We start from the raw sequence: 22,616 nt of genomic DNA on the forward strand, positions 1-22,616 counted from the left end.
CAGCTCTTGGCTGTGCTTCCATTTGTAGTCTGTAATAGTCCGCATGCTCTGCCACATCCGACTGACATCTGAGCCGGTGTTGTACGATTCGATCTTAGTCCTGTATTGACATATTGCCTGTTTGATGGTTCGTCGGAGGGCATAGCGGGATTTCTTCAGGGTTAGAGTCCCTCTCCTTGAATAGCAGCATTTCTTCCCTTTAGCTCAGTGCGGGTGTTGCCTGTAATCCATGGCTTCTGGTTGGGGTATGTACGTAAAGTCACTGTGGGGATGACGTCATCGATGCACTTATTTTTGAAGCCAGTGACTGATGTGGTATACTCCTCAATGCCATCAGAAGAATCCTGGAACATATTCCAGTCTGTGCTAACAAAACAGTCCTGTTGCTTACTATCTGCTTCATCTGACCACTTTTTTTATTGACTGAGTCACTGGTGCTTCCTGCTTTAATTTTTGCTTGTAAGCAAGAATCAGAAGATTAGAATTATGGTCAGATTTGCCAAATGGAGGGCAAAGGAGAGCTTTGTACGCGTCTCTGTGTGTGGAGTAGAGGTGGTCTAGATTCCCCCCCTCTGGTTGCACATTTAACATGCTGGTGGAAATTTGGTAAAATTGATTTAAGGTTTCCTGAGTTACAGTCCCCGGCCACCAGGAGTACCACATCTGGATGAGCGGTTTTCCCGTTTGCTTATGGCGGTATACAGCTCATTGAGTGCTGTCTTAGTGCCAGCATCGCTCTGTGGGGGTATGTAGACAGCCACGAAAAATACAAATGAAAACTCTTAGTAGATAGTGGTACTGATAGCCAGTCAGTGTGTTTATATTTTGTGGTAAAATGTGGTAAAATGTATCATACATCGTCCAATTAGATGATTAAGCAATGAGGCAGTAAATGAGTCACAATCCGCCAACAGGCACTGAGAGTTGTGTGCGTGTGTGTCCAGGGCACATAGCTTCCTCAAACCGCTGCCAGTCTCACCTGCACTATTTCTGTCATGCCAGGAGATCATGTCACGTCTCAAAGGGAGTTTCTTCTCTCGCTTAGTTTTTTTTCCCTTCTTTGTTTTCGTTTCCTAATCTAAACATCTGCAGCCATGGATACCGAACTCCCTATTCTAGTCTGCCTCTGCGCCATTAGAAGTGTATGAGTGCATGGTAGACTATTTTACTGTGAGTCACTGTGGTGGGTCACAGTCATTTTATGATATTGTATGATTTATTTTAAGTTGTAATGTTATTTCTTAAATTTCAACTAAGTGCAGTCAGTGCCACCTTCAATAGTAGTGCGTTTTCCCTCCAGATTAGCAAGATTTAGTGATTGGCAGCCAAACACATTAAAGTAAAGAAGATTTCAATTTGTTATTTAATGTACAGTAATGTACAGTTGATGTCTGAAGTTTACATACACCTTAGCCAAATACATTTCAACTCAGTTTTTCACAATTCCTGACATTTAATCATAGTAAAAAAATCCCTGTCTTCAAACCGCTACAGACGTTTAAACATTTCAGGTAGCCTTCCACAAGCTTTCCACAATAAGTTGGGTGAATTTTGGCCCATTGCTCCTGACAGAGCTCGTGTAACTGAGTCAGGTTTGTAGGCCTCCTCGCTCTCACACACCTTTTCAGTTCTGCCCACACATTTTCTATAGGATTGAGGTCAGGGCTTTGTGATGGCCACTCCAATACCTTGAATTTTTTGTCCTTAAGCCATTTTACCACAACTTTGGAAGTATGCTTGGGGTCATTGTCCATTTGGAAAACCCATTTGCAAACAAGCTTTATCTTCATGACTGTCTTGAGATGTTGCTTCAATATATCAACATAATTATCCCGCCTCATGATGCCATCTATTTTGTGAAGTGCACCAGTCCCTACTACAGCAAAGCACCCCCACAACATGATGCTGCCACCTCCGTGTTTCACGGTTGGGATGGTGTTCTTGTGCTTGCAAGCCTCACCCTTTTTCCTCTAAACATAACGATGGTCATTTTGGCCAAACAGTGCTGTTTCATCAGACAAGGACATTTCTCCAAAAAGTACGATCCTTGCAAACCATAGTCTGGCTTTTTTATGGCGGTTTTGGATCAGTGGCTTCTTCCTTGCTGAGCGGCCTTTCGGGTTCTGTCAATATAGGACTTGTTTTACTGTGGATATAGGTACTTTGGTAACCGTTTCCTCCAGCATCTTCACAAGGTCGTTTGCTGTTCTGGGATTGATTTGCACTTTTCGCACCAAAGTATGTTCATCTCTAGGAGACAGAACGCGTCTCCTTCCTGAGCGGTATGACGGCTGCGTGGTCTCATGGTGTTTATACTTGCATACTATTGTTTGTACAGATGAACGTGGTACCTTCAGGCGTTTGGAAATTGCTCCCAAGGATGAACCAGACTTGTGAACGTCAACAATTTTTTAAATTTAATTTTCCTATAATGTCAAGCAAAAAGGAACTGAGTTTGAAGGTAGGCCTTGAAATACATCCACAGGTACACCTCCAATTGACTCAAATTAAGTAAATCAGAAGCATCTAAAGCTATGACATAATTTTCTGGAATTTTCCAAGCTGTTTAAAGGCACAGCCAACTTAGTGTATGTGAACTTCTGACCCACTGGAATTGTGATACAGTGAATTAGAAGTGAAATCATTTGTCTGTAAACAATTGTTGGAAAAATGACTTGTCATGCACAAAGTAGATGTCCTAACCGACTTGCCAAAACTATAGTTTGTTAACAAGAAATGTGGTTGAAAAACGAGTTTTAATGACTCCAACCTAAGTGTATGTAAACTTCCGACTTCAACTGTATATTAGTCAGCATTAGACTCGTCTACTTGCTTATCCACACTCCGGTATGATGAGCAGTATGCCTTGTCCTGAAATCCGAATGCGGAGACGTAACCAGGGACCCATCCACCAAGTTTGGCAGCCCAATATGGGAGTTATGTGTTAAAAGTTTGAGTTTAAATCGGTTGTCCAATTTCAAGTTTACAGGAATCTATATTAGTTAGCATCATACTTCAAACTTATCCACACTCTGGTATGATGAATAATCCCAATGAAGAGAGAGAGAACCAGTCAACCATGGATGGGTTGGTAGGAGACGTATAATTAGGTTCATAATTATTGAATCCCTTGATAGAGATGGGCAAAATTACTGTGTAGAAATACTGAACAATGTGTGCTCAGAAAAATTGGTAAATTCTATAATTGTATACTAATACAATTGTTCAGAGAAATAGATTTTGTTTACCAAGTATCAACATTGTTTTTTGTTGAGGATGTTCAAAATTATTGGCCCCCCCTGTTTTCAATACTTTAGGATAACAACAGTGAACCTTTTTTGAACACTTTTTATGAGATTGCATGTTGGGAGGGAGCTTAGACCCTTTCTCCACACAGAATCTTTCCAGATCGTTGATATGCTTCTGCTCGTATGGACTGCCTTCTTCAAATGAAACCACAGGTTTCCAATGGGGTCAAGTCCAGAGACTGAGATGGACTTTGCAAAATGTTGATTTTGTGGATCAATTAACAAGGGCCCCAGGACCAGTGGAAGCGAAATATCCCCATAACATCAACCACCACGTTATTTTACTGTAGGTAGGTCATTTTCTGCATAAGCTTATTTTTTTTCACAGTCAAATAGCTTTAATTGTCATGTAGTGTGACCAGCACCGGTTCCAATTAATGTGTCAATGCCATGTATGAAACTCCAGATGGTCAGATGACATACAAATAGAGTTCTTTGGTGCCCAAAAATGGAAGCATATTCTGAAAAGTACCTCATACCTACGCTACACCTCAAACCTGTTTTTTTTTTTTATTGAAGAGGGCAGTCCCTAAGAGCAGACAAAGGAGATCAAGGTCTGGGAAGATTCTGGATGGAGGAATGATCTAAGATCCCTCCCAACGTGTTCTCAAATCTCTTTCTCTGAGCAATTGTGTGAGTATAAAATAACAATTTCCCTTTTTTTTAGCATACAATATAATGTAGCTCAGTATTTAGATTAATTACTGTTTTTTATAGTCTTTTTTGCTCATCTTTATCAAGGGTGACAATAGTTATGGACTGTGTTGGCCAACACATTTTTGATTTGAGGATTAGAAGAGAAGTGGTTTATGGTCAGTGGCCTAAAGCCACAGGTCTGTGGTGTCTTCCAGGGTTACCTTGGTTTCTCAGGTGTGGGCTGAAGTCGTGACTCACTTCACAGTTCACACCTCCCTTTGTAGCACTAGTTCTGGTAAATACCGACTAATGACACATTCGGTGGAAGTGGCAAACTGGCGGGATTTTAAAGACCATTATTGGGCCAAGGATAATGAATAGTACTTGACCTCAGAAGACTAATAAATCCCCTATAAGTGAGGTTTACAGAACCAGATGCTATTTCCTGACCTTGTGAAAGTTTTTAACCTCGATCATAACCCAAACTTTTAGCATGGGAATTAATGAGTCAAATGAGCTGCGCTAACTTAGACTTAAAAAATGAGTTTAAATGTTACTCCTGCAATAGCGTCAGACTATTTCCTTAAATGTAATAGTTAATTGTTAATAAAAACTGACATTTAATACCATTACTTTTCTTTAGTGATTATGAATATTCTGCCAAATGTTGACATTCTGCCCTAATTCAGTGTCAGACCTGTTCAACTTGTCATATTCTATGATGTAGTTCTCAGACAGATCTACCACCGCATTTATGGCCCCTTCATGAACTTCCACAGTAATAGTAATCCCCTCTGAATCAGATGATATATTTCTGTTTTAGCCAGCGGTGCTTAAAAATCAGACCTATGATAATGTAGGTGTATATGGTGAATCATAACACTTACAATCTTGACACCTGTTCATTAACCGTGATGTTTTGATATAGGTCTGTTTCAATCTCAAGTCCAGTGAATCATAAACTATAAAATATGATTCATCTCCATGTTTCTATTTCAGGTGCAGGGTGTGTCATTCTGTTTACCCGTCTGGCTCCATTATACATAAATCCTCTGATTCTCACTGAGCTCAACTGGCCCTCAGTCAAATCTCACCATTTAGACATGATCAGACTACACCTGGCTGTGACCTGACAAGAACCCTACAGCAATAGGCTACATGCATGTACAGTGCCTTCAGAAAGTCTTCTCACCCCTTTGACTTTTTCCACATTTTGCTGTGTTACAGCCCGAATTGATCAAATGTAGATGTTTTGTCACTGGCCTACGCACAATACACCATAATGTCAAAGTGGAATTATGTTTTTCTATTATTATTATTTTTTTTTTTTTACAAATTAATAAAAAATGAAAAGGTAGAATGTCTGGTACTGGTAAAATAGCACCGACGAATAGGGCTGCCGTGCTTTTAGCTCTTAGGAACTTTGCAGTATTCATTTTTTTAATGTGTTATTTCTTACGTTATTAGCCCAGGAAATGTTGGGTGTTATTACATACCGCCGGGGAGAACGTTTGCATATCAGGGCGACGGTAACTCACCAGCATTATGACCAGGAATACGACTTTCTGATACTTTGTTTGTACCCCCCCCCCCCCCATGGCAATTGAACGCTGTTTCAAAACACCACCGGAGGTGTGCACACCACCCACTGCTTCAGAGTATATTACTCGCTAATGTTCTCTGGATAATAAAGTTGACTAGCTCAGTCTGAGGATTTCCTTCCAGAGAGACACCGGGGCTTGTAAAATACTCTGTTTCACAGGACTGGGATATGTTCCGGGTAGCCTCCGAGAACAATATTGACGAATGCACTGATACGGTGGCTGAGTTCATCAGGAAGTGTATAAAAGATGTTGTACCACTGTGACTAATTAAACCTACTCTAACCAGAAACCGTGGCGAGGTGGCAGCATTCGCGCAAAACTGAAAGTGCGAACCAATTCAATTCAATTCAATTCAAGGGCTTTATTGGCATGGGAAACATGTGTTAACATTGCCAAAGCAAGTGAGGTAGACAACATACAAAGTGAATATATAAAGTGAAAAACAACAAAAATTAACAGTAAACATTACACGTACAGAAGTTTGAAAACAGTAAAGACATTACAAATGTCATATATATATATATATATATATATATATACAGTGTTTTAACAATGTACAAAATGGTTAAAGGACACAAGATAAAATAAATAAGCATAAATATGGGTTGTATTTACAATGGTGTTTGTTCTTCACTGGTTGCCCTTTTCTCGTGGCAACAGGTCACAAATCTTGCTGCTGTGATGGCACACTGTGGAATTTCACCCAGTAGATATGGGAGTTTTTCAAAATTGGATTTGTTTTTTCGAATTCTTTATGGATCTGTGTAATCTGAGGGAAATATGTCTCTCTAATATGGTCATACATTGGGCAGGAGGTTAGGAAGTGCAGCTCAGTTTCCACCTCATTTTGTGGGCAGTGAGCACATAGCCTGTCTTCTCTTGAGAGCCATGTCTGCCTACGGCGGCCTTTCTCAATAGCAAGGCTATGCTCACTGAGTCTGTACATAGTCAAAGCTTTCCTTAATTTTGGGTCAGTCACAGTGGTCAGGTATTCTGCCGCTGTGTACTCTCTGTGTAGGGCCAAATAGCATTCTAGTTTGCTCTGTTTTTTTGTTAATTCTTTCCAATGTGTTAAGTAATTATCTTTTTGTTTTCTCATGATTTGGTTGGGTCTAATTGTGCTGTTGTCCTGGGGCTCTGTAGGGTGTGTTTGTGAACAGAGCCCCAGGACCAGCTTGCTTAGGGACTCTTCTCCAGGTTCATCTCGCTGTAGGTGATGGCTTTGTTATGGAAGGTTTGTGAATCGCTTCCTTTTAGGTGGTTGTAGAATTTAACGGCTCTTTTCTGGATTTTGATAATTAGTGGGTATCGGCCTAATTCTGCTCTGCATGCATTATTTGGTGTTTTACGTTGTACACGGAGGATATTTTTGCAGAATTCTGCGTGCAGAGTCTCAATTTGGTGTTTGTCCCATTTTGTGAAGTCTTGGTTGGTGAGCGGACCCCAGACCTCACAACCATAAAGGGCAATGGGCTCTATGACTGATTCAAGTATTTTTAGCCAAATCCTAATTGGTATGTTGAAATGTATGTTTCTTTTGATGGCATAGAATTCCCTTCTTGCCTTGTCTCTCAGATTGTTCACAGCTTTGTGGAAGTTACCTGTGGCGCTGATGTTTAGGCCAAGGTATGTATAGTTTTTTGTGTGCTCGAGGGCAACAGTGTCTAGATGGAATTTGAATTTGTGGTCCTGGTGACTGGACCTTTTTTGGAACACCATTATTTTGGTCTTATTGAGATTTACTGTCAGGGCCCAGGTCTGACAGAATCTGTGCATAAGATCTAGGTGCTGCTGTAGGCCCTCCTTGGTTGGTGACAGAAGCACCAGATCATCAGCAAACAGCAGACATTTGACTTCGGATTCTAGCAGGGGGAGGCCGGGTGCTGCAGACTTTTCTAGTGCCCGTGCTAATTCGTTGATATATATGTTGAAGAGGGTGGGGCTTAAGCTGCATCCCTGTCTAACCCCACGGCCCTGTGTGAAGAAATGTGTGTTTTTTGCCAATTTTAACCGCACACTTGTTGTTTGTGTACATGGATTTTATAATATCGTATGTTTTAGCCCCAACACCAGTTTCCATCAGTTTGTATAGCAGACCCTCATGCCAAATTGAGTCGAAGGCTTTTTTGAAATCAACAAAGCATGAGAAGACTTTGCCTTTGTTTTGGTTTGTTTGGTTGTAATTTGGTAAAAAGCCAATTTGACATTTGCTCAGTACATTGTTTTCATTGAGGAAATGTACAAGTCTGCTATTAATAATAATGCAGAGGATTTTCCCAAGGTTACTGTTGACACATATTCCACGGTAGTTATTGGGGTCAAATTTGTCTCCACTCTTGTGGATTGGGGTGATCAGTCCTTGGTTCCAAATATTGGGGAAGATGCCAGAGCTAAGTATGATGTTAAAGAGTTTTAGTATAGCCAATTGGAATTTGTTGTCTGTATATTTGATCATTTCATTGAGGATACCATCAACACCACAGGCCTTTTTGGGTTGGAGGGTTTTTATTTTGTCCTGTAACTCATTCAATGTAATTGGAGAATCCATCGTATTTAACCATGGCAAGGTGACTGGGAATATGGCCGAATACAAACAGTGTAGTTATTCCCTCCGTAAGGCATTCAAACAGGCACAACGTCAGAAGAGAGACAAAGTGGAGTTTCAATTCAACGGCTCAGACACGAGATGTATGTGGCAGGGTCTACAGGCAATCACAGACTACAAAGGGGAAATCAGCCACGTCGCGGACACTGACTTCTTGCTTCTGGACAAGCTAAACACCTTTGCCCTCTGAGGATATCACAGTGCCACCGACACAGCCGCTACCAATGACTGTGGGCTCTCCTTCTCCGTGGCCGACGTGAGTAAGACATGTAAGCATGTTAACCCTAGCAAGGCTGCCGTCCAGGACGACATCCCTAGCCGCGTCCACAGAGCATGCGCAGACCAGCGGGCTGGAATGTTTACAGACATATTCAATCTCTCCCTATCCCAGTTTGTTGTCCCCACATGCTTCAAGATGCCCACCATTGTTCCTGTACTCAAGAAAGCAGAGGTAACTGAACTAAATGAGTATTGCCCGGTAGCACTCCCTTGGGTCATCATGAAGTGCTTTGATGACAACAAAGTATTCAACCTCTTTGTTGTGGCAAGACTAAATAAGTTCAGGAGTAAAAATATGCTTAACATAATAAGTTGCATGACTATGTATTTCATTTTTAAATAAATTTGCACAAAAATCTAAAAACAGGTTTTCACTTAGTCATTATGGGGTATTTTGTGTAGATAGGTGAGGGGAAACTATGTAATCAATTTTGAAGTCAGGTTGTAACACAACAAAAGTGGAATAAGTCAAGGGGTGTGAACACTTCTTGAAGGCACTAAGGAAATACATTAAAAGTGGAAAAGGAAACAGTAGGGAGAACTGTTTTACCTCACCGCTTGTGAATTCACTATGATTCTATTCGGCGAATATGGTTCCGATTGCGTTATTGTGGAATGCAATTTCATGGCGTGGGTTGAAAAAGAATTCGTAAGAGCTCAAAGTACTGTGTTCAAACAGGCGAGCCCTGCTGAAACCCGTTTACCTATCCTCATTGTAGACAGTCATTTAATATGGCTTAACTACAGTTTAAGTTACATCTGACTTGTTTTTAGGGCTTTCCTTTAGCAATTATTAGACTATAGGCCAGCCGTCCACTCCCGAATAGCTCAGCGGTCTACATGTAAACAAATGTCCTGAGCATGTTTAACCCAAATCTGAACTTTCACACACCGACACAGTGCATCACGATGCTACAGAATGAGCACACAGAGTAGCAATATTTAAAAGTATAAAACATGTGTATTTACGTGACAGCAACAGTATGCACAATTTTCAAATAAATATATAACTTTGATAGATAAAATCATTAATGCCTTAAATTGCAGTTTCACATTGCATATAACATAATTGTAGAATGGTAGGCTATCAAAATCAAGTACAGTATGTAAATCAGTTCTACAAGTTCAAATTCATGTTCTGTTGGCCCACAGAAGGCTATCAGAGTTGTGTTCCAGAATGAACTGTAGGCTGTACAGGAGCTCTTTTCGAACCACTTCCCAGGCGCAGTAACTGAAATTCTGTGAAAATACAAATGAACTGTTCGGGATATGTAGGCTAATATTCATAGAGATATTACCAAAACAGGGATTTCCATTATACTGTATTTGCTTGTACCCTACTTTTTCATTTAGGACAGCTGCGATTTTCCTGAAATATGTCTTCAGCACCTTTGCCCTGACTAGATAATCACATGTATTCACGCTCCCCATCATCTGACACAAGAAGAAAATAATAAGTGTCACAATCCAACAATTAAACAGTTAAAGCTATCTATGTTGGCATAGTAACTCACACATTTACTCTCTTCAATCTGGCGGTATACAATATTCAGAAAATTCTCCAACTTCCGTTGGTCCCACTTAGTAGGCAGGTCGTCAGCTCCAAACAATGTGTCGATGTTCTTCAATGTCTCATAAATAGCCATAGCACCACTGCTGCTCAACTGAAACGGACAACAACAATAATTTCAAAAAACATGAATGGCAATTTAAAGTTGTCTACTTTCTTATCCTAACGGTTGCAAATACTATTTCATGCTGTGAAGAACACTTGGATATGCGCCCATGCACTTACCTGTGGCGCGCCGAACGTTGTGAAAGCAGTGGCTGGGAATGCTATGAAGACATTATTATCCTGCATGCACTCCAGAGGAAAATGACCCCCCTGAAAGAATGAGAGAACACTGAAGTCAGGTTGAGCTATTCAGTGAATAAACATAGTTGGAGAATTAATCTCAATTCAAAAGAAATTTAAATAATGTACCATGTCTCTCAGTAGGTTGTGGGTTATTCGCACCAGCTGTCCTTGTAGCTGGCAAGGCATGGGCATGGAGCAAACTTGTGCGAGGCAGAGGAAGGCGCTCATCCAAGTGACAGTCTGAAGTGTCATTCTTGGGGTAGCTAGATGACCTGTAACAGAGTATCATTGTTAGTCGAATATAATCCTGAAAGTGATTCATTCGTTGAAACTGAAGCAATGATCAAATTATATATTGACTCACCTGTTGCAGTACAGTACAGATTTCCTCCAGAGTCAGAATTTGTTTTCTGATCCCATATCTGCGGCTTAACTTAAATTGTGAGAATTTAAAGGATGTACAGAAAGTGAAAGGTGGTCTCACTAGGTGTAAAAAATGAATGAATTTGAGAAAGTTTGACCTCGTGAAAACCGCACTTGGACTACCGGATGTCCCTTTTCGTATCCTCCACTTCTCTCTCATCATGTGCCTAATGTGTCCTCAGTAGGCTAGGTCTAAACAATCTAAGTCATCTGGCCTTGCGAAGGCTCAAACATTGCTAAAACATAGAGAGAGAGAGAATATCGACCCTTAACTTTACAATCTAAAAAATAAAAGGTTCCTTGAGTATCCTTTAGGGGTACTTCAGATTGAAACTGTGGTGAAACCCCTATAAAATGGTTCTTCAAAGAAACCCTTCTAATGGATCCTCAAAGAACCTTTTGAACAACCTTTTTGGGGATTCATTTAACTACCCCCCTATTATTATTAATACAAATAATAATATGCATAACAATAACAACAATTACACAATATTTTAGTTATCTTTGTTTATTATGATTTTAGAGGCAAAGCAGAATAAAAACATGTAAATATGAAGTAAACTCCCAGCAGGACCCCGAGTCCAATGTGTATATCCTCTGGCGTGCTGATGTTCTCCGTATCCATAACCAGAATGATTTTGCAGTGCATGTTGATGGGTGACGTCTATGAATCCACAAATAGTAGATATACAGATGATTAACAGAACGTGCAGACGACAGAATTCATACCTTGGTTATTGTGATGATTATGAATGGGAAAGCAAAACTTTGATAATGGTTTTCATAAACATACCTTTGGGATATTAGTTGAAGAGGTAAGGGAGGAGGATGGTCAACGGGATCACCTTGTATGCCTCCTCGTTTGTATACCGGAAGACATAGACACAAAAGTGAGCAGTTGAGTCATCGGAACCCAATATAGCTCGCCTTCAACATATTCTTATAGCCTACATAGTTACTTCTTTGTTGATTGATATCCATTGAATTGTGTCCATTTTCTTTTTTAGAAAGATTTGCACAAAACTTGAAAGATCGATTGTGTCATCATTGTAATATTCATATGTGTAAACATACTGAATTGTAATTGGATGCATTTTACCGCCATATCATACTGTGCTATGATTGGTTAAGACCACCCAAATGGTTAGGTCATGGTCAGTTTTGATCCTGGTAAGCAATGCGTGAACATGCCAGTTATAGCTAGCTAATAAAGAGCTACTTTAAGAAATATCCTGTAGTACTGCATTTTATTATTTTGTACAAAGTGTACAAAGCAAGACAATCATAAAACAAAATATATTTAGATCATACAAGGGACAAACTTTACCTTAAATTGAGGAGATCTTGTTTAATGTTTCAGTTAAGTGCCTGCACCTGCTGTCCTTTCAAATTCAAATCCAAATGCTTCCGTTGGGCAGTTAGGTTCCTCAATGAACCCCACCTTCTATAGGGTACTTGGAAGAACTTTTTGGGGGTCATTTTCAGTGCCAAGAAACACAAGGTTATTCTAAGAACTTTGAGGTTCTGACAAAGAACCCTTGTTGAATTCTTATTTTTTAGAGTGTACAATGAATGCTGACCTCTATATGTCTTTATCATCTGAATAATCCGTTAGCATAAAAATGTGAATATCTTGTCATTACTTATCTGATTAAACCAGTTTGCCAATATGTTGTGATAACCTTATCGTAGGTTTATCAGAAAATGATGTCAAATATTTAAAACGACCTAATAGGCATACTACAGCATGCGATCCTCATGGACATGCTACTTTAAAGGGCCAGTCTACGGTTGGTACTTACAATTTGGGACTTTTTAATTAATTATATATAGCTATTGATTCTTGAAGAATAGACATATAAAACTTTTAAATGCCTCATAGTTTAACTGTCGCACCACATCAGAACCCAAATTCTAAGCTTAATTTACTCTGTTGTTTGTAAATAATTTAGCTAATTGTAAGAAAATATTTTACATCCTCAAAATGTGGTTAAAACTATAGTCTCACTTTGATTTCATTGATGGTCCGACACTTGCATCCTGATCTTGCTATGAATTTGACAGTTGCTACTTTTCTCCAACCCCATCCCTTTGCTATTTAACAAAACAGTGGCGGGGTGGAGCTTTGTGGTTGTTTTTGATTTGCAGGTTGCCCCTTTAAAAAAAGTATGCCTATAAACTAATGAATACATGAAAGTATGACTCAATGAATACAGTTGAAGTTTACATACAGTTAGGTTGGAATCATTAAAACTCGTTTTTGAACCACTCCACAAATTTCTTGCTAACAAACTATAGTTTTGGCAAGTTGGTTAGGACATCTACTGTGTGCCTGACACAAGTAGTTGTTCCAACAGTTGTTTACAGACCGATTATTTAACTTATAAGTCACTGTATGACAATTCCAGTGGGTCAGAAGTTTACATACACTATGTTGACTGTGCCTTTAAACAGCTTGTAAAAATACAGAAAATTGTCATGGCTTTAGAAGCTTCTGATAGGCTAATTGACATCATTTGAGTCAATTGGAGGCGTACCTGTGAATGTATTTCAAGGCCTACCTTCAAACTCAGTGCCTCTTTGCTTGACCTCATGCGAAAATCAAAAGACATCAGCCAAGACCTCAGGAAAAACATTGTATACCTCCACAAGTCTGGTTCATCCTTGGGAGCAATTTCCAAACGCCTGAAGGTACCACGCTCATCTGTACAAACAATATTACGCAAGTATAATCACCATGGGACCACGCAGCCGTCATACCGCTCAGGAAGGAGACGCGTTCTGTCTCCTAGAGATGAACATTACCTGACTCAGTTACACCAGCTCCACCAGCTGTCGAGGAATTGTCAAAAATTGACCCAACTTATTGTGGGATGCTTGTGAAAGGCTACCCGAAACGTTTGACCCAAGTTAAACATTTAAAGGCAATGCTACCAAATACTAATTGAGTGTATGTAAAATTCTGACCCACTTGGAATGTGTTGAAAGAAATAAAAGCTGAAAGAAATCATTCTCTCTACTATTATTCTGACATTTCACATTCTTAAAATAAAGTGGTGATCCTAACTGACCTAAAACATGGAATTTTTACTTTTAAATGTCAGGAATTGTGAAAAAAACTGACTTTAAATGTATTTGGATAAGGTGTAGGTACACTTCCGACTTCAACTGTATATGCATATGAAAACAAGATGAGAATAGATTCATGTATTTTTTATTCAATGTTATGAATAAATATAATATTATCAGTGTGTCTGTCTGTCTGTCTGTCTGTCTCGCTCTCTGTGTGTGTGTGAGATTATGATTGACATTTTTGTCATTTAGCAGACGCTCTTAGCCAGAGCGACTTACAGTGGTGAGTGCATACAGTTTTACTATGTTTTTTTACTGGTCCCCCATGGAAGTTGAACCCACAGCATTTGCATTGGAAGAACCACGCTCTACCAGCTGAGCCACACAAAACTTAATATGATCGCTTTATGTTTGCAACTTCTGCGTCCAATTCATGCCTGTACAGTTGAATTAAACTGTTGGTTATAACTGATGATTAAATAGAACCATGTTATGACATCTGTGTCTGAATAATCCTGCTAACATTAACATTTGAATAGTTCGTCGTTGGGAGAGGCAAGCAGGCCTATATGAATGAACCAATTTGCAGATGTGTTGTGATAACGTAATCGTAGGTTTATTAGAAAATTACCTAAATCTTAATTCCTAATACTATAACGTTTCATCATCCCCGACATACTACGCTGAAGGGGAAAATTCTGAGATTACCAGATCCATTTTAAAACAATTGATACACAAGCTACCCATTGATTCCTGAAGAATATAAATACATTTTACAATCCTCGTGAGCTTAGTTCAACTACTGTCTTACCTCATCAGAACCCAAAATAAAAAAATGTTTGACATTGTTTGAAACCATGTAAATGTAGAAAAACACAGGATATAGCATCCAACTGTACTTAAAACTAGCCTACAACGTTTAATCTCATAGGTGGACCTTCCTTTCATCCATAGCTCTGTGACAGTGGTTACTTTTCTCCAACCCCATTTCTCAGCTATTATGAAAAAATAGTGGTTCAGTGACCGCTTTCGTGTTGTTTGAACTGCAGATTACTCCTTTACAAAAGTCATTCTATAAACAAATTAATGCAAGAAAGAATGGCAGGATGAATGCATGAATGACTGAATATATAAATTAATTCATAAAAAATATATGATAATTATTTTAATTAATTATAAAGGAATAAATACATAGCCTTCACATATAACTATCAGTCAACCAATGTTTATAAACAAATCATTCACTTGGTAAATACATCAACTGTCAATCTATTAGCCAGTCTCAGAAACATGTCACATGTCTCCAATGATGATTATGTGGTTCTCCAAACGACCGCTTCTTCCTCACAGCTTGACTCTGCTGTCAAGAAATTTCTTGGACTGCACCAGGTTTTCGGGAACCTCCACTCGCGTGATCTCCCACACGCATTGCGCTGTGTTCCTGGATAGCAAACAATGTAGAAATATTTATATATGTTTTCTTCCAGTCACCTCAACCACAGCAGGTGCTGCGCCAACGCATCCTACGACACCACAACGGCGCTTGGAAGTTCCCAGTTTCATATGTGATTTGTGGCAGCGAAATGCATCCCATTTTGTGGTGATGTAGAACTTTTGCTCAGTCTAATTTAGCCTCTATTCGAGAGCATTTGATATTGGACCCACCCAGTGGCGACCGGTTTTCAGGGCAGGTGGGGCAGAACTCCATCTTTGAGTCCCACCTATTTAACTACAACAACAACAAAAACGTTTTTAAAAATGTAACGTTTTTTTGTTGTTGCCTGTTTTGCATGTTATTTTGGCATTAAACGTGTGACATATACGTTTGTAAACAATATAAAAATAAGTAATTATTGAGTTAATAAAGCTGCATACAAACATGGTCTCTTTTTTTGCTTTCTTGAGTAATGCAGTTCCAAAATGCAGGTGTTTCAGCCTAGCTCAGTGCTTTCTGTGGTGGTGGGGCAGTCAGCGAAAAATACAGAGCTGTAAATAAGAATTTGTTATAAATTGACTTGCCTAGTTAAATAAAGGTGAAATATATTTATTTTTGATTATTATATATATATATATATATATATATATTATACAGTGGGGCAAAAAAGTATTTAGTCAGCCACCAATTGTGCAAGTTCTCCCAATTAAAAAGATGAGAGGCCTGTAATTTTCATCATATGTACACTTCAACTATGACAGACAAAATTAGAAAAAAAAATCCAGAAAATCACATTGTAGGATTTTTTTATGAATTTATTTGCAAATTGTTGTGGAAATAAGTATTTGGTCACCTACAAACAAGCAAGATTTCTGGCTCTCGAAGACCTGTAACTTCTTCTTTAAGAGGCTCCTCTGTCCTCCACTCGTTACCTGTATTAATGGCACCTGTTTGAACTTGTAATCAGTATAAAAGACACCTGTCCACAAACTCACAGTCACACTCCAAACTCCACAATGGCCAAGACCAAAGAGCTGTCAAAGGACACCAGAAACAAAATTGTAGACTTGCACCAGGCTGGGAAGACTGAATCTGCAATAGGTAAGCAGCTTGGTTTGAAGAAATCAACTGTGGGAGAAATTATTAGGACATGGAAGACATACAAGACCACTGATAATCTCCCTCGATCTGGGGCTCCACGCAAGATCTCACCCCGTGGGGTCGAAATGATCACAAGAACGGTGAGCAAAAATCCCAGAACGACACGGGGGGACCTAGTGAAAGATCTGCAGAAAGCTGGGACCAAAGTAACAAAAGCCTACCATCAGTAACACACTACGCCGCCAGGGACTCAAATCCTGCAGTGCCAGACGTGTCCCCCTGCTTAAGCCAGTACATGTCCAGGTCCGTCTGAAGTTTGCTAGAGAGCATTTGGATGATCCAGAAGAAGATTGGGAGAATGTCATATGGTCTGATGAAACCAAAATATAACCTTTTGGTAAAAACTCAACTCGTCGTGTTTGGAGGACAAAGAATGCTGAGTTGCATCCAAGGAACACCATACCTACTGTGAAGCATGGGGGTGGAAACATCATGCTTTGGGGCTGTTTTTCTGCAAAGGGACCAGGACGACTGATCTGTGTAAAGGAAAGAATGAATGGGGCCATGTATCGTGAGATTTTGAGTGAAAACCTCCTTCCATCAGCAAGGGCATTGAAGATGAAACGTGGCTGGGTCTTTCAGCATGACAATGATCCCAAACACACCGCCCGGGCAACGAAGGAGTGGCTTCGTAAGAAGCATTTCAAGGTCCTGGAGTGGCCTAGCCAGTCTCAGATCTCAACCCCATAGAAAATCTTTGGATTGAGTTGTAAGTCTGTGTTGCCCAGCAACAGTCCTAAAACATCACTGCTCTAGAGGAGATCTGCATGGAGGAATGGGCCAAAATACCAACAACAGTGTGTGAAAACCTTGTGAAGACTTACAGAAAACATTTGACCTCTGTCATTGCCAAAAAAGGGTATATAACAAAGTATTGACATAAACTTTTGATATTGACCAAATACTTATTTTCCACCATAACTTGCAAATAACTTCATTAAAAATCCTACAATGTGATTTTCTGGATTTTTTTTCTCATTTTATCTGTCATAGTTGAAGTGTACCTATGATGAAAATTTACAGGCCTCTCTCATCTTTTTAAGTGGGAGAACTTGCACAAATGGTGGCTGACTAAATACTTTTTTGCCCCACTGTATATATAAAAGACAATAGCTGTAGGATCAACAGAGGCATCCGGGGCAGTAAGAGGGACAGAAATTCGGTTACTTACATTTTGTCTTTCAAGGCCCCTGGGATAATGTACATTTGGTGAACAATTTTGACAACTAAGCGAAACGGTGGGGATTAAATGAGCTGGGCTAGCTTTAGTGAATTCACAGTGCACCTGTTCAGTCTATTGGGCTAATATTGTTCCGATTACGTTATTTACTGTGGAAATAAATTTCATAGAGGGAGTTAGAACCACAGAATTGGGAATTATAAAATGTAATAGGATCTCAATGGTCGGAACGGAAATCGCATAGGAGCTCAGAGTACAACGCTCAAAACAGGCCCGCATTGTCCAGTGCTAAAACACACCTCACTGAAAAAAGGCATTTGGAATATAACTACATTTTGAGAAGATACATTTGACTTGTTTTTAGGGCTTTCCTTAATGGATTCGTATGCTATAGGACTAATAGTTCTAACATCCATATGACCTGAGCATGTTTAATACAAATCTGAATGTTCACACATCGACAGACTGGGCTACAGAATGAGCACTCAGATTAATAATATTTAAAAGTATACAAATGTTTATTAACTTAACATTTGATGATTTTCAAATAGATACATCAATAAATTAATATGTAGGCATACATAAATAATTAACCATTATAAATAAATAAATAAATACATTAATAATATTGCTTTTTGACGTTCCACATTACATGATTGTAGAATAGTAGGCTTTTAAAATCAAGCACAATTGAAAAAAACTCTGTAAAAAAGTTATCCAATTTCATGTTCATGTTCTGTTGGCCCACAGCAGGCTATCAGAGTTGTGTTCCAGAATGAACTGTAGGCTGTACAGGAGCTCTTTTCGAACCACTTCCCAGGCGCAGTAACTGAAATTCTGTGAAAATACAAATAAACTGTTATGCGCGATGTAGGGTAATATTGTCAAATGTAGAGATATTATCAAAACAATGTGTCTATTTGTGTTTAACCTATAGTCTACCTTTTCTTTTAGGACTGCTGCAATGTTCCCAAAGTACGTCTTCAGTCCTTCTGTCCTGATGAGATAATCACTGGTATCCACACTGCCCATCATCTGCCAGAAATAAAAAGGCAGGCGATGAATAATAATAAAAAATGCCACAATACCACAATTAAACAGTTAACCTATCTGTGTTGGCATAGTAACTCACACATTTGCTCTCTTCAATCTGGCGGTATACAATATTCTGAAAATTCTCTAACTTCCGTCGGTCCCACTTAGTAGGCAGGTCGTCAGCTCCAAACAATGTTTCGATGTTCTTTAATGTCTCATAAATAGCCATAGCACCACTGCTGCTCAACTGAAACGGACAACAACAATCATTTTAAACAACATAAATTGTAGTATAGAGGGTTCTACTTTCTAATCCTAACAGTTGCAAATACTCTTTCATGCTGTAAAGAACACTTGGATGTTCTCGCTTGCCCTTACCTGTGGCGCACCGGAGGTTGAAAATGCGGTGGCTGGGAATGCCACGAAGAAATTCTCCTGCAGGCACTCCAGAGGAAAATTGCCCCCCTGAAAGAAATAGAAAATACAGCATTCACGTTGAGGAATTAAGTTAAACATAGTTGGAGAATACATCTCAAAACAAAAGTAATTTTTAAAAATGTACCATGTCTCTCAGTAGGTTGTGGGTTATTCGCACCAGCTGTCCTTGTAGCTGGCAAGGCATGGGCATGGAGCAAACTTGCGCGACGCAGAGGAAGGCGCTCATCCAAGTGACAGTCTGAAGTGTCATTCTTATTGTAGTTAGATGATCTGTAGCAGAAGATCTTTGTTATTTGAAAAGAATCGTGAAAATAATGAATTAATTGAATCCTGAATCAATTATAAAATGATAACATATTGTTGACTCACCTGTTGCCAGTAAATTGCAAATATCCTCCAGTGAGAATGTGGTTTGTGTTCTGATCCCATTTCTGCGGATTAATTTAAATAGCGAGGGTTGAAAGGATGTACAAAAAGTGAAAGGGTGTCTCGCTAAATTAGGAGTTAAAATGAATGAATTTGGGAAAGTTTTGCCTAGTGAACCGCAAGACCGGATCTCTCTTTTCGTTTGCTCCACTTCCCTCTCATCATGTTTCGAGTGGTCCTACATAGGAGGCACGTGGTCTCGGTAGGTTTAGAAAATGTAACTCATAACTGGCCTTGTGAACGCTCAAATGTTTCTAAGTCAGGGAGAAGGAGAGAGAGAGAGAGAGAGAGAGAGAGAGAGACAGAGAGAGAATATCGACCCCTTAACTTTACAATGAATGCTGTTGACCTCTTTATTTGCTTGTTTGTCTCTCTCTCTCTGTGTGTCTGTCTGCGTGCGCGTGTCTGTGAGAGAGAGGGAGTGAGAGATGATTATTTAATATGAACTCGTTCTGTTTGGATCTTCTGTCTTTAATCCCATTCATGTCTATACATTTGAATTAAACTCTTGATAATAACTGATGATTAAATAGAAATAATCAGGCTAACATTATCGCTTGACTATTTATTCCTTACGAGAGACGAGCAAGGATGTTCCTATAAATAAACCAATGTGCCAATGTGTTGTGATGACGTTATCGTAAGGCTTATTGGAAATATTCCTAATTCCTAATGATAATACTTTTCATCGTCTGGGATATGCTTAACAAAAGGGGGACATTACTGCGATTGCTACATCGCATATAGACTTTTAAATTAATGATACACAGGCTTATTGACTCTTAAAGAATATATACCTTTTAAATGCCTCATGAGCTTCGTTCACCTGTCTTACCTCAACAGAACCCAAAATGTACTTTTTTTATGACATTGTTTGAAACAACGTACATCTAAACAAACATGGTATAGCTTCAAAATGTAGTTCAAATTATAATTTTAAACTCTTGGATGGTCATTACTTGAATCAATATTTCTCTGACAGTGGTGACTTTTATCGAACCCTATCCCTCAGCTATTTACCAAAATAGGGGTTGAGTGACCACTATGCTGTTGCTTTGAACTGCATATTGCCTGTAAACAAATGAATGCATGATTGACTGAATGGATGAATGCATGAAAATGAATTCAAACAATATGATAATAGATGCATGTTTTTTCATTTTGTTATAGGTAAGTAAAGGAATAAATAAATACATAGCCTTCACATATAAATAAATCAGTCAGTCAGTAAATATATCATCCATCAATCTATTAGCCAGCCTCGGGTACATGTCACATGTCTCCAATGATGTTATGTGGTTGTCCAACAGACCGCTTCTTCCTCACTGCTTGACTCTGCAGTCGACATTGTCACCGCTTGACTCTGCTGTCGAGGAATTCTTAAAACTGCATCAGTTTATAGTGAATTTCCGCTGTGCGCTGTGTTCCTTGAGGGCAAACAATGTACATTTTTTCAGTCAACTCAACCACAGCAGGTGCTGGGCCAACGCATCCGACGACAAAAACGGCGCTTGGAAGTTCCAAGTTTCAAATGTGAGTTGTTGCAGCAAATTTCATCCGATTTGTGGTGATCGAAATATGTTTTCAGAGACGCGTTGCCTGAAGAAACCGACCCTCCATCTCCAGAGGATGCCCCAACACCACACCCGACCCGGAGACAATATAACATGGTGGTCAGTGAAATAGTTCTGTTTTAAGAAAGGTTCTGAAAATGTTATTCAACTATCATTTTAGATTAAATCACAAATTAAAGACCTGTGCCAATTATTGTCTGCTCCCCAAATATAGCTTAGGCTACACCATGAGGGATCATACTGACGCATCCCTCTAATTTCTTAACTTAACTAGGTCACCTGTTTTTGAACAGTTTCAGTGTTTCCTTGTTCGTTAAATAATTGGGCTATATATTCCAAGGCCTCTAATGCAACTACAGGGACTTCCTCACCTCTGTAAAAGAAGACAGGGGTTTAGGCATTAGGGTGTAAATTCCATGGATAAACTTCCAATGTATCATTTTGAAGTTGTAAAAAAATCATATACTATAGTTTAGCCTATTCAAATCTTGTTATATGATACTGAAGTGTGTTCCTCCTTTATATCCTGCCTGCTTGGCCCTGTCCGGGGGTATCATCGGATGGGGCCACTGTCACGCCCTGACCTTAGAGAGACGTTTTATTTCTCTATTTGGTTAGGTCAGGGTGTGATGCTGGGTGGGCATTCTATGTTTTGTTTTCTATGTTTCTTTATTTCTATGTTTTGGCCGGGTATGGTTCTCAATCAGGGACAGCTGTCTATCGTTGTCTCTGATTGGGACTCACACTTAGGTAGCCCTTTTCCCCCCCTTTCAGTGTGGGAAGTTATCTTTTGTTCGTGGCACTTAGCCCTGTAAGTTTCCCGGTTGTTCGTTGGTTCTTGTTTTGTTGCCGAAATTTTAAAGAAAAAGATAAATGTACGCTCACCACACTGCACTTTGGTCCTCTTCTTTCGATGGCCGTGACAGCCACAGTGTCTCCTGACCCCTCCTGTCTCAGCCTCCAGTATTTATGCTGCAGCAGTTTGTGTCGGGCGGCTCGGGTCAGTCTGTTATATCTGGAGTATTTCTCCTGTCTTATCTGGTGTCCTGTGTGAATTTAAGCATGCTCTCTCTAAATCTCTTTCTCTCCTTTCTTTCTCTCTCTCTCTCCTTTCTTTCTTTTTTCTCAGAGGACCTGAACCCTAGGACCATGCCTCAGGACTACCTGGCATGATGACTCCTTCTGTCCCCAGTCCACCTGGCTGCGCTGCTGCTCCAGTTTCAACTGTTCTGCCTGCGGCTATGAAACCCTGACCTGTCCCAGACCTGCTGTTTTCAACTCTCTAGAGACAGCAGGAGCGGTAGAGATACTTTCAATGATCGGCTATGAAAAGCCAGCTGACATTTAATCCTGAGGTGCTGAACTGTTGTACCCTCGACAACTACTATGATTATTATTATTTGACCATCCTGGTCATTTATGAACTTTGAACATCTTGGCCATGTTCTGTTATAATCTCCACCCGGCACAGCCAGAAGAGGACTGGCCACCCCTCATAGCCTGGTTCCTCTCTAGGTTTCTTCCTAGGTTTTGGCCTTTCAAGGGAGTTTTTCCTAGCCACCGTGCTTCTACAACTGCATTG

At 39.6% G+C, this 22,616-nt stretch overlaps 2 protein-coding genes and 1 long non-coding RNA gene across 3 annotated transcripts; all 3 read right to left on the minus strand.

Annotated features, from left to right (window-relative positions):
• Nucleotides 1–9,373: 9,373 nt before the first annotated feature.
• Nucleotides 9,374–10,673, minus strand: LOC118384758 (interferon a3-like). The gene is made up of 4 exons (XM_035771495.2): nucleotides 10,417–10,673; nucleotides 10,228–10,317; nucleotides 9,947–10,096; nucleotides 9,374–9,866 (listed from the first exon to the last, which is right to left on the minus strand). Exons 1-4 carry the CDS (start codon nucleotides 10,540–10,542, stop codon nucleotides 9,564–9,566), a joined length of 669 nt encoding a protein of 222 aa, XP_035627388.1. The 5' UTR covers nucleotides 10,543–10,673; the 3' UTR covers nucleotides 9,374–9,563.
• Nucleotides 10,674–11,231: 558 nt separating this feature from the next.
• Nucleotides 11,232–13,705, minus strand: LOC118384759 (uncharacterized). Its single transcript, XR_004825906.2, has 3 exons — nucleotides 13,275–13,705; nucleotides 11,507–11,567; nucleotides 11,232–11,377 (listed from the first exon to the last, which is right to left on the minus strand). It is a non-coding gene; the product is annotated as an uncharacterized LOC118384759 (long non-coding RNA).
• Nucleotides 13,706–18,290: 4,585 nt separating this feature from the next.
• Nucleotides 18,291–19,407, minus strand: LOC127930382 (interferon beta-like). Its single transcript, XM_052520055.1, has 5 exons — nucleotides 19,159–19,407; nucleotides 18,975–19,061; nucleotides 18,694–18,843; nucleotides 18,504–18,596; nucleotides 18,291–18,398 (listed from the first exon to the last, which is right to left on the minus strand). Exons 1-5 carry the CDS (start codon nucleotides 19,282–19,284, stop codon nucleotides 18,291–18,293), a joined length of 564 nt encoding a protein of 187 aa, XP_052376015.1. The 5' UTR covers nucleotides 19,285–19,407.
• Nucleotides 19,408–22,616: the final 3,209 nt, after the last annotated feature.

This window comes from Oncorhynchus keta, chromosome 5, assembly GCF_023373465.1.
Source record: "Oncorhynchus keta strain PuntledgeMale-10-30-2019 chromosome 5, Oket_V2, whole genome shotgun sequence".
NCBI classification, from domain to species: Eukaryota; Metazoa; Chordata; class Actinopteri; order Salmoniformes; family Salmonidae; genus Oncorhynchus; species Oncorhynchus keta.